The sequence below is a fragment of the Entelurus aequoreus genome, linkage group LG02 (assembly GCF_033978785.1).
Source record: "Entelurus aequoreus isolate RoL-2023_Sb linkage group LG02, RoL_Eaeq_v1.1, whole genome shotgun sequence".
Taxonomy (NCBI): domain Eukaryota; kingdom Metazoa; phylum Chordata; class Actinopteri; order Syngnathiformes; family Syngnathidae; genus Entelurus; species Entelurus aequoreus.
In genome coordinates, this window is record NC_084732.1 from 95,252,059 (window position 1) to 95,273,310 (window position 21,252).

At 36.7% G+C, this 21,252-nt stretch overlaps 1 protein-coding gene across 1 annotated transcript in view; it reads right to left on the bottom strand.

The window, feature by feature from the left end:
* Positions 1 to 21,252, bottom strand: part of gpc5a (glypican 5a) — a 407,804-nt gene that overhangs the window by 127,214 nt on the left and 259,338 nt on the right. The window contains exon 8 of the mRNA XM_062035416.1: positions 21,192 to 21,252. This exon is cut by the window's right edge and continues 102 nt beyond it. Coding sequence (XP_061891400.1) covers positions 21,192 to 21,252 — 61 coding nt within the window. The remainder of the gene's footprint in view (positions 1 to 21,191) is intronic.

The window sequence follows — 21,252 nt, forward strand, 5'->3', positions numbered from 1 at the left end:
CTATCTTGACCTGCATGCAGCCCTTGTACCATGAACTGGCCTACACCTTTCTTTGTGGTGCTCTCCGATGCATGTTATCATTTTACCTTTCTCCTTCTCCTCAAGCTTAACCACAAATAGATACAGACTTTGAGCCTCAATTTGCTGCACAGCTGCCGTTATGCCAATGTGTTTTCCTAAGATATTATTTTATTTTTAATGATAGAAGGGAGGAAAAGGGGGCAAAAATCATGTCCGATTTAGTTTTTTGGGTGGGTTGGGGGGTTTATTTCATGATAGCTACCAACTTCCAATACATAATATCTCTCAAATGACCCAATGCACCATCACTGAAGTGGGCGTAATCATTTTCAAAAATGTTTATTTTTAGGCCATTTATCCCCTCCCCCTGTGTCTGTGTGAAACCTGTGCTTGTCAGTGTCTGTGTGGTATACCTAATAGTGTGTGTGCAGTATGTGCACTCTTCTGTACAGTACAGTGTGCATGTCTGTTCACAGTATACAGTATTTCTTGCATAGTGCGTGCGTGTGTGTGCGCCCACACGCGCGGGGGGTTGAGGGGCCAAGACCATGTCAGGCCCAGGGGGCCAAAATTTCTTAATCCGCCCCTGTGCGCTCATTTCGCTGCGTCTAATTGCATCATTGCAAAGTCTCCCGATGCTTGTTAGTTGGAATCTGACAGCTGGGAGCAGATTAATAAAACACCACGTAGATGTTGGCAAAAGCACTTTGGCAAACACGGCTTTATGTGATCACTTTAGGTGTATAATTATCATCATGCAGCGAGTTAACCCCTTTGATTTGAGACCTTTTGGCTTCTTCCAAATTGGAATTAGACGGCTCATGTGCCTCGTGTGATTACCTACGCAAAGTTATCCGTTAAAACCAATGAAATTACCAGGACCGAGCAGCTAAGTGGGTTGCAGTGAGAGCTAAAGTATGCAAAAACACCCACAGTGTGGAGCGATAAATCCCACTATTGCTGCAGCACACATTTGGTCTGAAATGATTTCCCATCATATTCCTGGTAATGATGTTTCCAAATGCTCATTCCTGTTATCGGCTACTTGACTGGATAGTGATCTGCGGAGGTGGGTAATAACACGCTGCATTTACTTCAGTCACTAGTTGGATCAATTCTACTTGTCCGAGTAGTTTGCCTGGTTCTTAACCTTTTTGACCACGGGACCCAACTTTTCCACTACAGAGGGGCACGGGATTCCACTCATATATTAACACCGAATTAGAAATTTTACTCTTGACTTTAATCAAATTCAATGATTATATATAACCAGCGTGCAAATTACAACTTTGTCGAATGATATGAAAGCATGTGGTAAACACAAAGATTATTATTCATTTAACACACAAACTTTAGGCTTAGGTCAGGCTGATTAGAAAAAAATACTAAAGTTAAAGTACCAATGATTGTCACACACACACACACTAGGTGTGGCGAAATGATTATTATTCTCTGTATTTGACCCATCACCCTTGATCACCCCCTGGGAGGTGAGGGGAGCAGTGGGCAGCAGCGGTGGCCGCGCCCGGGAATCATTTTTGGTGATTTAACCCCCAATTCCAACCCTTGATGCTGAGTGCCAAGCAGGGAGGTAATGGGTCCCATTTTTATAGTCTTTGGTATTTTGAACTCACAACCTATCTCAGGGCGGACACTCTAACCACTAGGCCACTGAATAGGTAACTAAGTACTAGTACTAACCAAATATACTGCATGAGAAGGGACTCATGAATAACTGACCATTATTTTAGATAAAATTATAATTGTATAGAATAAAACTAAAGTGATAACTAAAATTTGCAATACGGTAGGGATAGCATGTGAATGCCCTATCAGGCCTCGAATTTTAACTTTTTAAGGTCAAGGCAAGTGTTAAATATATGCATGTTTATGCATATACATATATATATATATTTTTTTATATATATGTATATATATACACATATATGTGTATATATATATATATATATATATATATATATATATATATATATATATATATATACATATATATATATATATATATATATATATATATATATACATATATACTGTACATATATATATATATATATATATATATATATATATATATATATATATATATATATATATATATATATATATATATATATATATATATATATATATATATATATATATATATATATATATATATATATATATATATACCGTATTTTTCGGAGTATAAGTCGCACCGGCCGAAAATGCATAATAAAGAAGGAAAAAAACATATATAAGTCGCACTGGAGTATAAGTCGCATTTTTGGGGGAAATTTATTTGATAAAAGCCAACACCAAGAATAGACATTTGAAAGGCAATTTAAAATCAATAAAAATAGTGAATAAGTGTAGGTTATATGAGGCATAAATAACCAACTGAGAACGTGCCTGGTATGTTAACATAACATATTATGGTAATAGTCATTCAAATAACGATAACATATAGAAGATGCTATACGTTTACCAAACAATCTGTCACTCCTAATCGCTAAATCCCATGAAATCTTATACGTCTAGTCTCTTACGTGAATGAGTTAAATATTATTTGATATTTTACGGTAATGTGTTAATAATTTCACATATAAATCGCTCCTGAGTATAAGTCGCACCCCCGGCCAAACTATGAAAAAAACTGTGACCTATAGTCCAAAAAATACGGTATATATATATATATATATATATATATATATATATATATATATATATATATATATATATAGACTAAAACTAAAGTGATAACTATCTTTTTTCATTTTTCAGGACGCTGTATTGAGAAAATAAAAGCAACATCAAATTGTTTTCTCCTTCGCTGTATACTTTTAGTGTGGGGACAACTGCGTCCGTCTCCAATATTGTCCACACCTGTCTCCATCTACATTACCGTTCAAAAGTTTGGGGTCACCCAAACTATTTTGTGGAATAGCCTTCATTTCTAAGAACAAGAATAGACTGTCGAGTTTCAGATGAAAGTTCTCTTTTTCTGGCCATTTAGAGCGTTTAATTGACCCCACAAATGTGATGCTCCAGAAACTCACTCTGCTCAAAGGAAGGTCAGTTTTGTAGCTTCTGTAACGAGCTAAACTGTTTTCAGATGTGTGAACATGATTGCACAAGGGTTTTCTAATCATCAATTAGCCTTCTGAGCCAATGAGCAAACACATTGTACCATTAGAACACTGGAGTGATAGTTGCTGGAAATGGGCCTCTATACACCTATGTAGATATTGCACCAAAAACCAGACATTTGCAGCTAGAATAGTCATTTACCACATTAGCAATGTATAGAGTGTATTTCTTTAAAGTTAAGATTAGTTTAAAGTTATCTATATTGAAAAGTACAGTGCTTTTCCTTCAAAAATAAGGACATTTCAATGTGACCCCAAACTTTTGAACGGTAGTGTAAACACAGCAGTGCGCTCTGAAACGCACGCCAGGAAGCGAGGGAACGTAACGTAATACCAAGCGCTTGGCTCCGTTTACTCCGAGGGGAAATCTCCGGAGCAAAGTCCGTGTAGCTTGTCCCGCCATGATTATCAAGCCTAGCGACGCTAGTGTGCATATGCCTGACTTCGTGTTGCCTAGAATACATTAATAAATGAAGGTTTTTTGGTAATTAAAAAATTAGACGGTATGACTAACCGTCGGGAACTTTTTCGCAAATTATGATTATACCGTTTATTGTTACAACATTCGTCCATTAACAAGTAAAAATTCAAGGGCGGTCACGGCATGTTGCCGTCGATGTTGGTCAATTTATAAGAGCATTACGGCGAGTCACAAGGGCGGGTGCAGCTTTTGCCGGGGTTGCCGTGGTTAAATTAGAGCCCTGCCCTATGTGAGCAAGCCTCAGAACCGCCGATACGCGTGAGTGGAACTGAAATGCTTGAATGTCCAGGGTGAGTCGAGTGTGTGGGTGTTGGAACGCTTCGAATCGGTTGAGAAATGTGGCATATGGAGAGTTTGTATACAGCCCTTTAATCTTTATTGGGGGGTAATTCCTGGTAATTCCGGGTAATCAGGGAATTTGGGGAACCGTGAAACATGCTGGCTTGAATATCCAGGGTGAGCGGAGTGTGTGGATGGTGGAGCGGTTCAAATCGGATGAGATATGTTGGATATGCAGTAGATCTTATATGTCGCCCAATCATTGTGTAGGAGTTGCCCTCTAGTGGTTTCTCCTGACCACCACACACTGGCACGAGAGCCCGGTATTCCGGTTGTATCAAGCCTTTTAATCTCATACACCAGTATGGTTTGCTTTTCAGCACTATCGTTAGGACTTTTCAGTTCTGCGTGTCTCTGTTTTGCTCTCTCGTGGGTCTCTCTCACTCGCTCCAACTCGCAACATGACGTCTCTGCCCGGCTGCTGCTAATAAGCATGGCAGGTGATTGGTAGATCAGCCCCAGCTGGGTAATCCAATCACCTGCCAGCTGTGCTTCGAGGTCGGTCCTCCCACACCCCGCTTCGCGGCAGGCCCGCAGACCACGCCCCCCCTCCACACATTGTCAATGGGGAGAAAATTCCGGGAAAACCGGGAATTTGGGGAAAGGGAAAACATGTTTTGTAGAAGTATGAATACATCCATTCATTTGAATGGGAATTTCCTGGAAATCTAGGAATTTTAGGAAAATCGTGAATCTTTGAAAATATTGATACTAGCACAATTGTCCTAGATCAGGGGTCACCAACCTTTTTGAAACCAAGAGCTACTTCTTGGGTACTGATTAATGCGAAGGGCTACCAGTTTGATACACACTTAAATAAATTGCCAGAAATAGCCAATTTGCTCAATTTACCTTTAACTCTGTTATTATTAATAATTAATGATATTTACACTTAATTGAACAGTTTAAAAGAGGAGAAAACACGAAAAAAATGACAATTAAATTTTGAAACATAGTTTATCTTCAATTTCGACTCTTTAAAATTAAAAATTCAACCGAAAAAAAAGAAGAGAAAAACTAGCTAATTCGAATCTTTTTTTAAAAAATTAAAAAAATAATTTATGGAACATCATTAGTAATTTTTCCTGATTAAGATTAATTTTAGAATTTTGATGACATGTTTTAAATAAGTTAAAATCCAATCTGCACTTTGTTAGAATATATAACAAATTGGACCAAGCTATATTTCTAACAAAGACAAATCATTATTTCTTCTAGATTTTCCAGAACAACATTTTTAAAAGAAATTCAAAAGACTTTGAAATAAGATTTAAATTTGATTCTACAAATTTTCTAGATTTGCCAGAATAATTTTTTTGAATTTTAATCATAATAAGTTTGAAGAAATATTTCACAAATATTCTTCGGCGAAAAAACAGAAGCTAAAATGAAGAATTAAATTAAAATGTATTTATTATTCTTTACAAGAAAAATTTTTTTTTTACTTGAACATTGATTTAAATTGTCAGGAAAGAAGAGGAAGGAATTGAAAAGGTAAAAAGGTATATGTGTTTAAAAATCCTAAAATCATTTTTAAGGTTGTACTTTTTCTCTAAAATTGTTTTTCTGAAAGTTATAAGAAGCAAAGTAAAAAAATTAATGAATTTATTTAAACAAGTGAAGACCAAGTCTTTAAAAAATGTTCTTGGATTTTTAAATTCTATTTGAGTTTTGTCTCTCTTAGAATTAAAAATGTCGGGCAAAGCGAGACCAGCTTGCTAGTAAATAAATACAATTTAAAAAATAGAGGCAGCTCACTGGTAAGTGCTGCTATTTGAGCTATTTTTAGAACAGGCCAGCGGGCTACTCATCTGGTCCTTACGGGCTACCTGGTGCCCGCGGGCACCGCGTTGGTGACCCCTGTCCTAGATGATATGAATGGGTTGGTGTTGGAATTTTTGGAATCGGTAGAAAAATGTTGACGTAGTAACAGTTTGAATTATTATTTCGGAATTCCTGACATTTCGGGAAAACTGGAATTTGTACGAAAAAAAAATAAAAGCGTTTGTTGTCCCAACTAAGGTGAATGTTTTGAAGGTAGAATGGTCAAAAACGGTTGTTTCACCTGATTCAAACCGTTCCAACGTCAAACTGTCCAGCCTATTCGGTAATCACAGGCTTCCCCCTTGACAAATTCCCAAAATTCCCAGATTTCCCACCCAGAATTCCAGGTTTTCCGGGACATTTTTCCCATTCAAAATGAATTGGCCATTTTTCAAACTTCCACCATTTCCAAATTTTTCAACCGATTCAAACCACATATTCCACTCATCCTGCACATTCAAACGATTTGTTTTCCAAGTTCAAAAAAATTCCAGGAATTCCCATTTTTTCAAACCCTTTTTTCTGGCGACAACTCCTTCCACCTTTGTTCAACCCACTTCAACCCTTCCACCGTCCAAACATTCCTCTTAATCAGGACAAAAAAAACTAATTGTTTTGTGAACTGGGAAAATTCCCGGTTTTCCCGAAATTGCAGGAATTTTGTAAATACCATTTCTCAATTAAAAATGTTACTGCTTCAACATTTCTCGACCGATTTGAAAAATTCCTACACCGACCATTTCAACTCATTCAGACCATTTAAGTTCTTTACCATTTTCAAAAGAAATCCCACATTTTTAGGGAAATTTCAATTGAAATCAACAGGACATTCTTCAAAGTTGCACAACTCCCACATTTTTCATCTGATTCAAACGGTTCCAACTTCAAAATATTCCGCCTGTCTGGGAATTGTGTGCTCTAGTTCAGTGGTCCCCAACCTTTTTGTAGCTGCGGAGACCGGTCAACGCTTGAAAATTTGTCCCACTGACCGGGGGGGGGGTTGAATTTTTTTTTTTTTTGTTTGTTTTTTTTCATAAAGAAATACAATCATGTGTGCTTACGGACTGTATCCCTGCAGACTGTATTGAGCTATATTGATATATAATGTATATTTTGTGTTTTTTATGTTGATTTAATTATTTATTTATTTATTTATTTATTTTTTTAATTTCCTGTGCGGCCCAGTATCAATCGGTCCGCGGCCCGGTGGTTGGGGACCACTGCTCTAGTTCACCAACTATAACAAATTTCCAGGATTTCATTTCAACGTCAGCATTGGAGCATTCACACGCAATTCCTTCAGTAATTGCCTCATCTAGTATGTAACTGTAAACGTACTTGAACAACAATTGTGTTGGTTGTGTATTCTATGCACAAACTCATTGCTAAATCTACTTCTGGTCCCCAAGGGTACTAGTACAATACTCACTAGGCTGCAGTCAGCAACTACCGCGTTCTAAAGACCCAAAATGAGCCCACAAACTAAATCTTGTTTGGGGCCACAAAAAAAGCCTAGGGCCTGTACATCAGAGCTATTTCTTAGTCCATTCACCCTTACAGGCAGTCATGAGAAAAATGAGGGCAGACTTATAAAATGGGTGTAGGAAATTGAGCTCCTTCCACATCCCACTCGTGTAATAACGTTTTAGTGAAGGTTCTCAGTCGCCTGTGTCATCGTTATCCAAGGAAAGATGAATAAAGACCATTTGGACTCCAAACTCTCGGATGAAAGCACCGCCAAACTGCAGTTTGAAGAGGAATACTAATATATTTCTAAGTGTGCTGATATTAGATCGATGACGACGACTAGAGTCGCCATGTGTTAGTGAAGTAACCATCCTTGGACTAGTACCACTGAAACTTGGCGCGTTAGTTCTCCGGCTGATGCGATGTCCCGCCTGGGGCCCTTGTTGCTTCTTGTCACGTTCACACAGTACTCACGTTAACGCAATTCCGCCTAATGAGGATAATCCCTTAAATCGGGCCCCCATTGTTGGCATCGATCTTATCCTATTTTATTTTGTTATCAAGTTGTTTCATCGACAGCATGTTCTGCTGATAAAGCTCAAAGACAGGGGAGGAGGATTATAGATAATTGCAGAGAATGGATTAAAATTAGATTTTAAACAGCATTTCAGTTCAACTTGGATGTGCATTGATGCATACACAAAGACTCACACAGTGTGTGTGTATGCATGTATGTATGCATGCATGTATGCATGTATGCATGCATACATGCATACATGCATACATGCATGCATGTATGCATGTATGCATGTATGTATGTATGTATGCATGCATGTATGCATGTATGCATGCATGTATGTATGCATGCATGCATGTATGTATGTATGTATGTATGTATGTATGTATGTATGTATGTATGTATGTATGTATGTATGTATGTATGTATGTATGTATGTATGTATGCATGTATGTATGTATGTATGTATGCATGTATGTATGTATGTATGTATGTATGTATGTATGTATGTATGTATGTATGTATGTATGCATGCATGTATGCATGTATGTATGTATGTATGTATGTATGTATGTATATATGCATGCATGTATGCATGTATGTATGTATGTATGTATGTATGTATGTATGTATGTATGTATGTATGTATGTATGTATGCATGCATGTATGTATGTATGCATGCATGCATGCATGTATGTATGTATGTATGTATGTATGTATGTATGTATGTATGTATGTATGTATGTATGTATGTATGTATGTATGTATGTATGTATATATGTATGTATGTACACTACCGTTCAAAAGTTTGGGGTCACATTGAAATGTCCTTATTTTTGAAGGAAAAGCACTGTACTTTTCAATGAAGATAACTTTAAACTAGTCTTAACTTTAAAGAAATACATTATATACATTGCTAATGTGGTAAATGACTATTCTAGCTGCAAATGTCTGGTTTTTGGTGCAATATCTACATAGGTGTATAGAGGCCCATTTCCAGCAACTATCACTCCAGTGTTCTAATGGTACAATGTGTTTGCTCATTGGCTCAGAAGGCTAATTGATGATTAGAAAACCCTTGTGCAATCATGTTCACACATCTGAAAACTGTTTAGCTCGTTACAGAAGCTACAAAACTGACCTTCCTTTGAGCAGATTGAGTTTCTGGAGCATCACATTTGTGGGGTCGATTAAAGGCTCAAAATGGCCAGAAAAAGAGGAAGTTCATCTGAAACTCGACAGTCTATTCTTGTTCTTAGAAATGAAGGCTATTCCACAAAATTGTTTGGGTGACCCCAAACTTTTGAACGGTAGTATATGTATGTATATATGTATGCATGCATGCATGCATGCATGCATGTATGTATGTATGCATGTATGTATGTATGTACCTCCGATTCCGGGAGGTGGGTGGTGGGGGCGGGGGCGTGATTGGGGGCGTGGTTAAGAGGGGAGGAGTATATTTACAGCTAGAACTCACCAACTCGAGTATTTCATATATATATATGAAATACTTGACTTTTAGTGAATTCTAGCTATATATATATATATATATATATATATATATATATATATATATATATATATATATATATATATATATATATATATATATATATATATACATATAAATAAAAGAAATACATGAATTTCAGTGTTCCGGAGGCTATCCAGTAGATGGCAGTATTGTCCTGTTTAAGAGTGTCACAACATTGCTGTTCGCGGCAGACGAACTGCTTTACGGTAGACGAAAAAGTGACTGCTGTTGTTGTGTGTTGTTACCGCGCTGGGAGGACGTTAATGAAACTGCCTAACAATAAACCCACATAAGAAACCGAGAACTCGCCCTCGATCATTCTACAGTTATAACGTGATTGGGCAGGCACGCTGTTTATATCGTGGGAAAGCGGACGTAAAAACAGACTGTCGCCGCTGTCCCCACTCAGGTCTGCATTGAGCTGGAGGGGGCGTGGCCTCCAGCTCCGGCTGAATTCCGGGAGTTTATCGGGAGAAAATTTCTTCCGGGAGGTTGTCGGGAGAGGCGCTGAATTCCGGGAGTCTCCCGGTAAAACCGGGAGGGCTGGCAAGTAGGCTATATCATCATCTGTTTCGCAGGTTTCCCTGCTCGTCTGTGGCTGTGACATGCAGTGTTGGGACTAACGCGTTACTTTGTAACGCGTTACTGTAACGCTGTTAGTTTCGGCGGTAACTACTAGTCTAATGCATGGGTGTCAAACTCTGGCCCACGGGCCAAAATTGGCCCGCCGTGTAATTCCACTTGGCCCTTGAGGCGATATCAAATTAACACTAGAGCTGGCCCGCCGATTATATACAGTGGCGGTTGCCGCGGTAACACCGCATTCACCGCTAATTCTCATACAAGCCAACCCTCCCGGGAGACGCCTAAAATTCAGCGCCCCTCCCGAAAATCGTCACGTCCGCTTTTCACCCAGTCCAACGAATGCTGGCACAGTCACACAATATGTGCGGCTTCTACACGCCCAATCCCGCCCACCTCAACCGACGCACGGAGGGGGAGGGGGGGTTTGGGGATAGCGGGGGTGTATATTACAGCCCGGAAGAGTTAGGGCTGCATGGGATTCTGGGTATTTGTTTTGTTGTGTTTATGTTGTGTTACGATGCGGATGTTCTCCCGAAATGTGTTTGTCATTCTTGTTTGGTGTGGATTCATAGTGTGGCGCATATTTCTAACAGTGTTAAATTTATTTATACGGGCACCCTCAGTGTAACCTGTATCGCTGTTGGTCAAGTATGCGTTGCATTCACGTGAGTGTGCGTACAGAAGCCGCACATATCTTGTGACTGGGCCGGCACGTTGTTAGAATGGATGAAAAGCGGATGTGACGACAGTTCGTAGAGGACGTTAAACGCAGTGCCTTTAAGGCACGCTCCCAAGACTGTGGACTACGAGATATAATGAGTGATGAACAACTTCGTTCGATAATGAAGGTTGCCTCAGCTCAAAGCCTGAGCCCCGACATTAATGAACTAGCATCCAAGAACTGTCGGGTATCAGGCTTTGAGCTGAGGCAACCTTTATTATCCAACGAAGGTGTTCATCAGTCATTATATCTCGTAGTCCTCCCGGACCACAGTCTTGGGGGCGTGCCTTAAAGGCACTGCCTTTAACGTCTTCTATGAGCTGCCGTCACGTCCGCTTTTCATCCATTCTAACAATGTTAGAATGGATGGTTGGGACTACGAGAGTCCGGGGGGACTACGAGATATAATGACTGATGAACACCTTCGTTGGATACTGAGTTATTCATATTTTCCAAAGGATGGAGAATAATTGACAACTATCAAACCGTTATTTATTTATATATTATATGAAAACACCCGAGAGGAATGTTTGAGGGCCAAATTGAAGACCCCGGGCAGGCCGTAGTTTGGACACCGTTGCTCTAAATCAGGGGTCCCCAAACTTTTTGACTCCGGGGCCGCATTGGGGTAAAACAATTTGGCTGGGGGCCGCACTATATATATATATATATATATATATATATATATATATATATATATATATATATATATATATATATATATATATATATATATATATATATATATATATATATATATATATATATATATATATATATATATATATATATATATATATATATATATATGTGTGTAAATGTGTGTGTGTGTATATATGTATATGTATATGTAAATGTGTATATATGTATATGTATATGTCCATGTATATATATACTGTATGTATATGTGTATATATGTATGTGTCTATATGTGTGTGTATATATATATATATATATATATATATATATATATATATATATATATATATATATATATATATATATATATATATATATATATATATATATATATATATATACAGTATTATACAGTATATATATATATATTTTTTTATATATATATATATATATATATATATATATATATATATATATATATATATATATATATATATATATATATATATATATATATATATATATATATATATATATATATATATATATATATATTCATACATATATATTCCTCGCGCACTAATTGACTTAAAGAGCGCACTTGCTGCATGTCACGCTATCGATGGTAAAATGCATTTTTAGACAATAGGATTTGCCTGAGTGGCTAGGAGACGGTAGAAAATGGACTAGTAAGGACAACTTAAAAAAAATAATAATAATTGAAAACAGTGTAAAAAAAAAAAAAAATAAATAAAATTTAACTTGGGACTTCCCGCGGGCCGGATTTTGGACAGTGGAGGGCCGTATCCGGCCCACGGGCCGTAGTTTGGGGACACCTGCTCTAAATGATAATAATTCATGTGTAGCATGTAGGGATGTCCGATAATGGCTTTTTGCCGATATCCGATATTCCGATATTGTCCAACTCTTTAATTACCAATACCGATATCAACCGATACCGATATATACAGTCGTGGAACACATTATTATGCCTAATTTGGACAACCAGGTATGGTGAAGATTAGGTCCTTTTAAAAAAAAATTATAAAATAAAATAAGATAAATAAATTAAAAACATTTTCTTGAATAAAAAAGAAAATAAAACAACATAAAAACAGTTACATAGAAACTAATTAATGAAAATTAGTAAAATTAACTGTTAAAGTTTAGTACTATTAGTGGACCAGCAGCACGCACAACCATGTGTGCTTACGGACTGTATCCCTTGCAGACTGTATTGATATATATTGATATATAATGTAGGAACCAGAATATTAATAACAGAAAGAAACAACCTTTTTGTGTGAATGAGTGTAAATGGGGGAGGGAGGTTTTTTGGGTTGGTGCACTAGTTGTAAGTGTATCTTGTGTTTTTTATGTTGATTTAATAAAAAAAAACAAAAAAAAACGATACCGATAATAAAAAAAAACGATACCGATAATTTCCGATATTACATTTTAACGCATATATCGGACATCTCTAGTAGCATGTTTTAACCTCAGAATCGTTGGCTCTCTGTCTGTGTATAGTATTTGATTGTTGTGTCTACGGCTTTTAAAAGTAAGCACCGTGTCAATAAATCCAGAAACTTTCTAACTTCCCAGTTTGTAATTAGCAACGGCAAAAACAATAATGACTTTCCACTCTGCAGAGAGAGGTGTAATGAGTTGACTCTTCAATCATTCGGTGCAGCTGGAGCAAATTTGCACAGCTTGCTAGTCCGATCAGAACAATGTGTTATAATCAGACGAGAACCAAAAAAATCTGCTTCCAAAGCAATATGCTGCACCAAACTGCTTTTTGCATTATTTAGCAGATCGTTAGGCAAATCTTAATAGTCCCGACGTCATTTAAAAGGGGTTATTTGCAACTTTTTTCCATCAGAAATAAAACAGGAACATCTTAATAGTCATGATGTCATTTAAAAGGGGTCATTTGCAACTTGTTTTTAACCAGAAATATAACGAGAACATCATCGGCTAGCTTATGTTACCATGAGTGGTTTAACAGATATAGGTCAGAAGTGTTTTTAAAAATAAATGGAATAAAAGGGTAATGTAAATGTTGTAATATTGACACAATTAACACAAATGTGTTTTTTACTTTAAAACTGTCATTGCTCAAAAAATAATGATGCATTAAAATCAGTGTTTTTATGACTTATTGACATACTCAAGGCGACAATTACTTCACATACAATATTTTAATTTGAAATATTTTTTGTGGAAAATATTGCATACCGTATTTTCCGGACTACAAGGCGCACTTAAAATCTTTTTTTTTTCTCAAAACTCGACAGTGCGCCTTATAACCTTATAATGTAAGTAATAAATGTGGTTGAGCTTACCGACCTCGAAGCTATTTTATTTGGTACATGGCGTAACGATAAGTGTGACCAGTTGATGGCAGTCAAACATAAGAGATATGTGTAGACTGCACTATGATGGCAATATGACTCAAGTAAACAACACCAAAATTGTATATGTTCCATTGAAAATATAGAACATTACACACGGCGCTCAAAAATCCATCAAAATGTTTCAGTACGACTTTGGTAAGCTATGAAGCCGCACCGCTTGATGGATTGTACTGTGCTTCAACATTTAAGTATTATTATGGTGTGTGTATAAGGTAAGACATATTATCTGGCATTTCGTTTCGCAATATTATGCAAAAGCAACTTTTCTTACCTTCTGGTACCTGCTGATCTGAATTTGGGATCTGCATAAGTCCTGAAAATTTGCACACGTCCGCCTTTGTAGTCCGTGGCGACACCGTAGTTGATAAGCTTCTTCTTTTTCTCTATCTTCTTGTTATGGGACATTCATCCTCCGCTGTTGCCATTTCTAATATAAAGTAGTGTAAATTTCTTACTTATATCTGTCAGTAAACTTGCCTTTAAAGCACTAAAACATACCGGTGTAGTGAGTTTACATTATTCACCCAAGGAACTTTAGTTATTAGAGTTCCGGTCGGACGGCTTTTCACGGGACACATTTCCGGTGTTGTTGAATTTTGACCAAAGAACCACCATTACATGTTATGTAGACCACAAGGAAGTGTTTAAATTTAGAAAAAATCATAATATGACCCCTTTAATGCGCCCTATAATACGGTGCGCCTTTTTTATGAAAATAGGCCTGAATAGAGCATTCATCGGCAGTGCGCCTTATAATCCGGTGTGCCCTATGGTCCGGAAAATACGGTATATTGTATTGGTTTTGAAAAGGAAAAATATCAAAAAGCAGCAGGGGATATGTTCATTATTTGTGTCTACACTCTGGTATTCGTGTTAGATGACCTGCTCAGTGGCCTAGTGTTTAGCGTGTCCGCCCTGAGATCGGTAGGTCGTGAGTTCAAACCCCGGCCGAGTCATACCAAAGACTATAAAAATGGTGACTGAGCTGCTGTTTTTTTTTTTTTACCCATAAAATCTGTGATTGTTGTTTTTACGGTGTATTTACTGCAAATGAAAAAACGGTACCACAGTTTTGGCAATTGAGCTGCCAGTTTGTTACCGTAACGTCTACGGTTGTTGTTTTTACAGTCTATTACTGTAAATAGAAAAACTATACAAAATTTATTTTAAGGTTAAATTCTGGTAACTGAGCCGTTTTCCCGTAAAATCTACGTTTGTTTGTATTGTGTATTTCTGTATATCAAGGGTGTCCAAACTTTTTTTTGCACCATGACTAGGGAAGGTTGTTTTGGAATGTGTCATATAAGTTGTCAGAAAAATTGTATGTAAATTATCAAAAAACTTTCCGTTCTCTGAGTTCCCAGTGAACAGATGAAAGCTGTCTTTGTTGCACCAAGCCAAAGGCTTGGAAAATTCCGCTGTGTACGATGGGAGGAGACGGGAGGGGTTATCTATTGTGATCCAAGACTTGCCCAAGCTCGATCCAGGACCAGCCCAAGCCCGAGGCATCTTTTTCTTTTGTGTTAATGCGACCGAAAACAATGGCTGTTTACATACCCCCCATTCCTTTAGAAACAGCTGTTGTGTAAACAGGGAATATCCAAATAAACGAGGAGACGTAAACCTTTTTCCGTCAGAGCGTGCTGGAAACTGTACAAGAGTACAGACCAGACGTTTCTCCTCAAATTGAGCCAAATTGAATTCTGTCTCTGTTTATTTCCTTGCTTCTTGTCTTGTTTAATAGATGTCATCGATGGTTGAACCTGACATAAGTAAATGTTCTGGCAGTTATTTTTTTTTTACAGTTTACAATTCCATGGATAACTTACTTTAAAATCATAAGTCAAGCATATTTGTTTTTATTTTAACCAAAAAAATGTTTGGAATATATGGTAATATAATATTTGTTGCAATACTAGGTACGCAATTTCAAGCAGTACATGCAAAAAAAATTTCTGTCAAACCGAAATAATGTGTCCATTTAGTTAAAAAATATATTGTACTTTATTGGCGCACATTTTATCCAGGCTTTTGGTGGCCATATAAAATGACGTGACCTCCCCGGGCCTTGGGTTTGACACCTGTGGCGTGGAGGTCATAGCACACAGCGGGTTGTAAAACAGACAAGCTGCTTTGGCGGGAGACAAGAACCAGGGCAGCTACGCTGTCACGGACGGTAAAGCAGTCTTCCCTCCATACGGACTGTCAGGCGGCAGAGGGAACATTTACACTGTGAGAGTGACTTGTTTGGATGACCACCGGCCCCCACCCTCGCTGTCGCCACCGGCAACAAGAATGGGAGGATGAATCCAGTGGTTAGCGTGTTTAAGGATGAGAGTGGGGAGGCGAGTCAATCATCGGGGGTTACTGGTCCTCCATGGAGCCATCATTTTATAAATAATGTGCCTTGATTGCCTTAATGCCTCCATTGAAACCATTATCTTTCACGACTATCATCATGTCTGTCATAAACTGGAGTCTGGGATGATTCTTATTAAGACAGATTTTTATACCGTTTTACTTCCGGTTTGCTTCACTCATTAAACTAAACTTTTCAATTTTCACGCAGCAAGAAAAATGTAAGAGGAAGTGAAGCAGTATATGAGTATGATGAAACATAAAGGTCAAAATTGGAGGATTTATCACTGGTGGTTTTTTTTGGTTTTCTTTACTTTAGCATTGTAACTTTTCTACATTTAACGCAAAAAAAAAAAAAAGGTCCTATATTGTACAGCAGGGAAGGGATTCAAATGGCTCTCTCGTAAAACCCACAGCTATATTTACAATGTATTAGTGTGAATAGAAAAACAACACCAGGTATTTTACAGTACATTCTGCCGACTGAGCTGCTATTTTTTACCATGAAATCACCGATTGTTTTTTTTTACGCTAAAATTCAATTTTTTTTATTGCAAAATTATTGTAATTTTTACAGTGTACCACTTCATGGATAACTTGTTTTAAAATCACAAATCAAGCAGATATTCAAATGTTGGTTTTTTTTGTGTATTTGTTATTAGGAATGCAGTCTGCTGAAAATGATGGAAAGTGCCACGCTACAAAGTTGGAATTGCCACAAAACACATTATAAGATATTCAACACTCCACTGCCATCTGCTGTTTTTTACCATGAAATCCACAATTGTTGTTTTTACGGTCTATTACTGTAAATGGAAAAAACAGGGGTTTTTTTTACGCTAAAGTTCTAGCAATTGAGCCGCCAGTTTTTTACCGCAAAATTATTGTAATTTTTACAGTGTACCACTTCATGGATAACTTGTTTTAAAATCACAAATCAAGCAGATATTCAAATGTTGGTTTTTTTTGTGTATTTGTTATTAGGAATGCAGTCTGCTGAAAATGATGGAAAGTGCCACGCTACAAAGTTGGAATTGCCACAAATCACATTTTAAGATATTCAACACTCCACTGCCATCTGCTGTTTTTTTTACCATGAAATCCGCGATTGTTGTTTTTACGGTCCATTACTGTGAATGAAAAAAAATAAAAAATTCCCACTAAAGTTCTAGCAATTGAGCCGCCAGTATTTTATCGCAAAATTATAGTAATTTTTACAATGTACCACTTCATGGATAACTTGTTTTAAAATCACAAATCAAGCAGATATTCAATGATTTTTTTTGTATTTGTTATTAGGAATGCAGTCTGCTGGAAATGATGGAAAGTGCCACGCTACAAAGTTGGAATTGCCACAAAACACATTATAACATATTCAACACTCCACTGCCATCTGCTGTTTTTTACCATGAAATCCACGATTGTTGTTTTTACGGTCTATTACTGTAAATGGAAAAAACAGGGGTTTTTTTACGCTAAAGTTCTAGCAATTGAGCCGCCAGTTTTTTACCGCAAAATTATTGTAATTTTTACAGTGTATCACTTCAAGGATGACTTGCTTTAAAATCACAAATCAAGCAGATATTCAACTTTTTTTTTTTTGTATTTGATATTAGGAATGCAGTCTGCTGAAAATGATGGAAAGTGCCACGCTACAAATTTGGAATTGCCACAAAACACATTATAAGATATTCAACACTCCACTGCCATCTGCTGTTTTTTACCATGAAATCCACGATTGTTGTTTTTACGGTCTATTACTGTAAATGGAAAAAACAGGGGTTTTTTTACGCTAAAGTTGTAGCAATTGAGCCGCCAGTTTTTTACTGCAAAATTATTGTAATTTTTACAGTGTATCACTTCAAGGATGACTTGTTTTAAAATCACAAATCAAGCAAATATTCAACTTTTTTTTTTTTTTGTATTTGATATTAGGAATGCAGTCTGCTGAAAATGATGGAAAGCGCCACGCTACAAAGTTGGAAGTACCACAAAACACATTTTAAGATATTCAACACTCCACTGCCATCTGCTGTTTTTTACCATGAAATCCGCGATTGTTGTTTTTACGGTCCATTACTGTGAATGAAAAAAAAAAAAAATTCCCACTAAAGTTCTAGCAATTGAGCCGCCAGTATTTTATCGCAAAATTATTGTAATTTTTACAATGTACCACTTCATGGATAACTTGTTTTAAAATCACAAATCAAGCAGATATTCAATGATTTTTTTTGTATTTGTTATTAGGAATGCAGTCTGCTGAAAATGATGGAAAGTGCCACGCTACAAAGTTGGAATTGCCACAAAACACATTATAATATATTCAACACTCCACTGCCATCTGCTGTTTTTTACCATGAAATCCACGATTGTTGTTTTTACGGTCTATTACTGTAAATGGAAAAAACAGGGGTTTTTTTACGCTAAAGTTCTAGCAATTGAGCCGCCAGTTTTTTACCGCAAAATTATTGTAATTTTTACAGTGTACCACTTCAAGGATGACTTGTTTTAAAATCACAAATCAAGCAGATATTCAACTTTTTTTTTTTTGTATTTGATATTAGGAATGCAGTCTGCTGAAAATGATGGAAAGCGCCACGCTACAAAGTTGGAAGTGCCACAAAACACATTTTAAGATATTCAACACTCCACTGCCATCTGCTGTTTTTTACCATGAAATCTGCGATTGTTGTTTTTACGGTCTATTACTGTAAATGAAAAAAAAAAAAAATGTTCCCACTAAAGTTCTAGCAATTGAGCCGCCAGTATTTTATCGCAAAATTATAGTAATTTTTACAATGTACCACTTCATGGATAACTTGTTTTAAAATCACAAATCAAGCAGATATTCAATGATTTTTATTGTATTTGTTATTAGGAATGCAGTCTGCTGAAAATGATGGAAAGTGCCACGCTACAAAGTTGGAATTGCCACAAAACACATTATAAGATATTCAACACTCCACTGCCATCTGCTGTTTTTTACCATGAAATCCAGGATTGTTGTTTTTACGGTCTATTACTGTAAATGGAAAAAACAGGGGGTTTTTTACGCTAAAGTTCTAGCAATTGAGCCGCCAGTTTTTTACCGCAAAATTATTGTAATTTTTACAGTGTATCACTTGAAGGATGACTTGTTTTAAAATCACAAATCAAGCAGATATTCAACTTTTTTTTTTTTGTATTTGATATTAGGAATGCAGTCTGCTGAAAATGATGGAAAGCGCCACGCTACAAAGTTGGAAGTGCCACAAAACACATTATAAGATATTCAACACTCCACTGCCATCTGCTGTTTTTTACCATGAAATCTGCGATTGTTGTTTTTACGGTCCATTACTGTGAATGAAAAAAAAAAAAAAATTCCCACTAAAGTTCTAGCAATTGAGCCGCCAGTATTTTATCGCAAAATTATTGTAATTTTTACAATGTACCACTTCATGGATAACTTGTTTTAAAATCACAAATCAAGCAGATATTCAATGATTTTTTTTGTATTTGTTATTAGGAATGCAGTCTGCTGAAAATGATGGAAAGTGCCACGCTACAAAGTTGGAATTGCCACAAAACACATTATAAGATATTCAACACTCCACTGCCATCTGCTGTTTTTTACCATGAAATCCACGATTGTTGTTTTTACGGTCTATTACTGTAAATGGAAAAAACAGGGTTTTTTTTACGCTAAAGTTCTAGCAATTGAGCCGCCAGTTTTTTACCGCCAAATTATTGTAATTTTTACAGTGTATCACTTCAAGGATAACTTGTTTTAAAATCACAAATCAAGCAGATATTCAACTTTTTTTTTTTTTGTATTTGATATTAGGAATGCAGTCTGCTGAAAATGATGGAAAGCGCCACGCTACAAAGTTGGAAGTGCCACAAAACACATTTTAAGATATTCAACACTCCACCGCCATCTGCTGTTTTTTACCATGAAATCTGCGATTGTTGTTTTTACGGTCTATTACTGTAAATGAAAAAAAATATTTTTTTCCCCACTAAAGTTCTAGCAATTGAGCCGCCAGTATTTTATCGCAAAATTATTGTAATTTTTACAATGTACCACTTCATGGATAACTTGTTTTAAAATCACAAATCAAACAGATATTCAATGATTTTTTTTTTGTATTTGTTATTAGGAATGCAGTCTGCTGAAAATGATGGAAAGTGCCACGCTACAAAGTTGGAATTGCCACAAAACACATTATAACATATTCAACACTCCACTGCCATCTGGCGGCCAAAGTAGATAGTGGTCCGATATCAGCAAAAATATTTAACGATATCGGCTTTTTATCGAAAGTCTCCGATGTATGATATACTTTTTATTTATTTTTATTTTTATTTTTATTTATTTTTTTTATTTTTGTCCTGTCCAGCTTCTCAGGCAAATCATATAGTAGATGTAGATGCCCATATCGGCTGTTCAGGTTTACTTTACAAAAGAGAAGTGTAGGATACTTCTCTAGTATGATATACTTTTAAGTTAACATCCAAATGTCCTCCAATAAGCGCACAATTTCTCGTATTTCAGTCAAGTCATTTAAAAAAAGGTAAACATCACTAGGCTATAGGTTACTAGGAGCTAGCAGCTACCCAGCAGCTAAGCGCACAATAGCACACAAGCTCGACATACGTAATAAGTGTCATTAGGTAAAACTATGCCAATATCATGAGCTTAGGCTGAGTGGAATATTTGTGACCACCAGATGTCGCCAAAAACAATTTACGACTTAATTTAAAGACAGCATAAGTCCTTTCCAGGTTAATAATAAATGTGTTTTCTATACCTACCAGTTTTCTCTGTTTGACCAGTTTCACTTGATCAAGTCTTTCCCAAAATTGCACATAACAAAATACAACCAATACAAAACACAACCAACCGATACTCGAGGCTCCAATATCGGTAGTGGACAAAGTAGTATCACTGTATGACACCCATAACAACTAATATGCAAAAAGACGTTTGCTGAAAAGCAACCCACAGACTCTATTGGAAGAAAAAAAAAACAGTATTGTGAACCTGAAACTGCTCTGTCATGTCGGTGCTTGGTGGTCCGAGGAACCCGGAGGGGAGAAACGTCCACAGCAGTATTTCATTCATTCCAGGGACTGAGATTGAGACTTACGTTTGGATACTCTCTGGATGTTCTTCTTGACACCGCCACCACCCGACCCGTCACAGCCGTC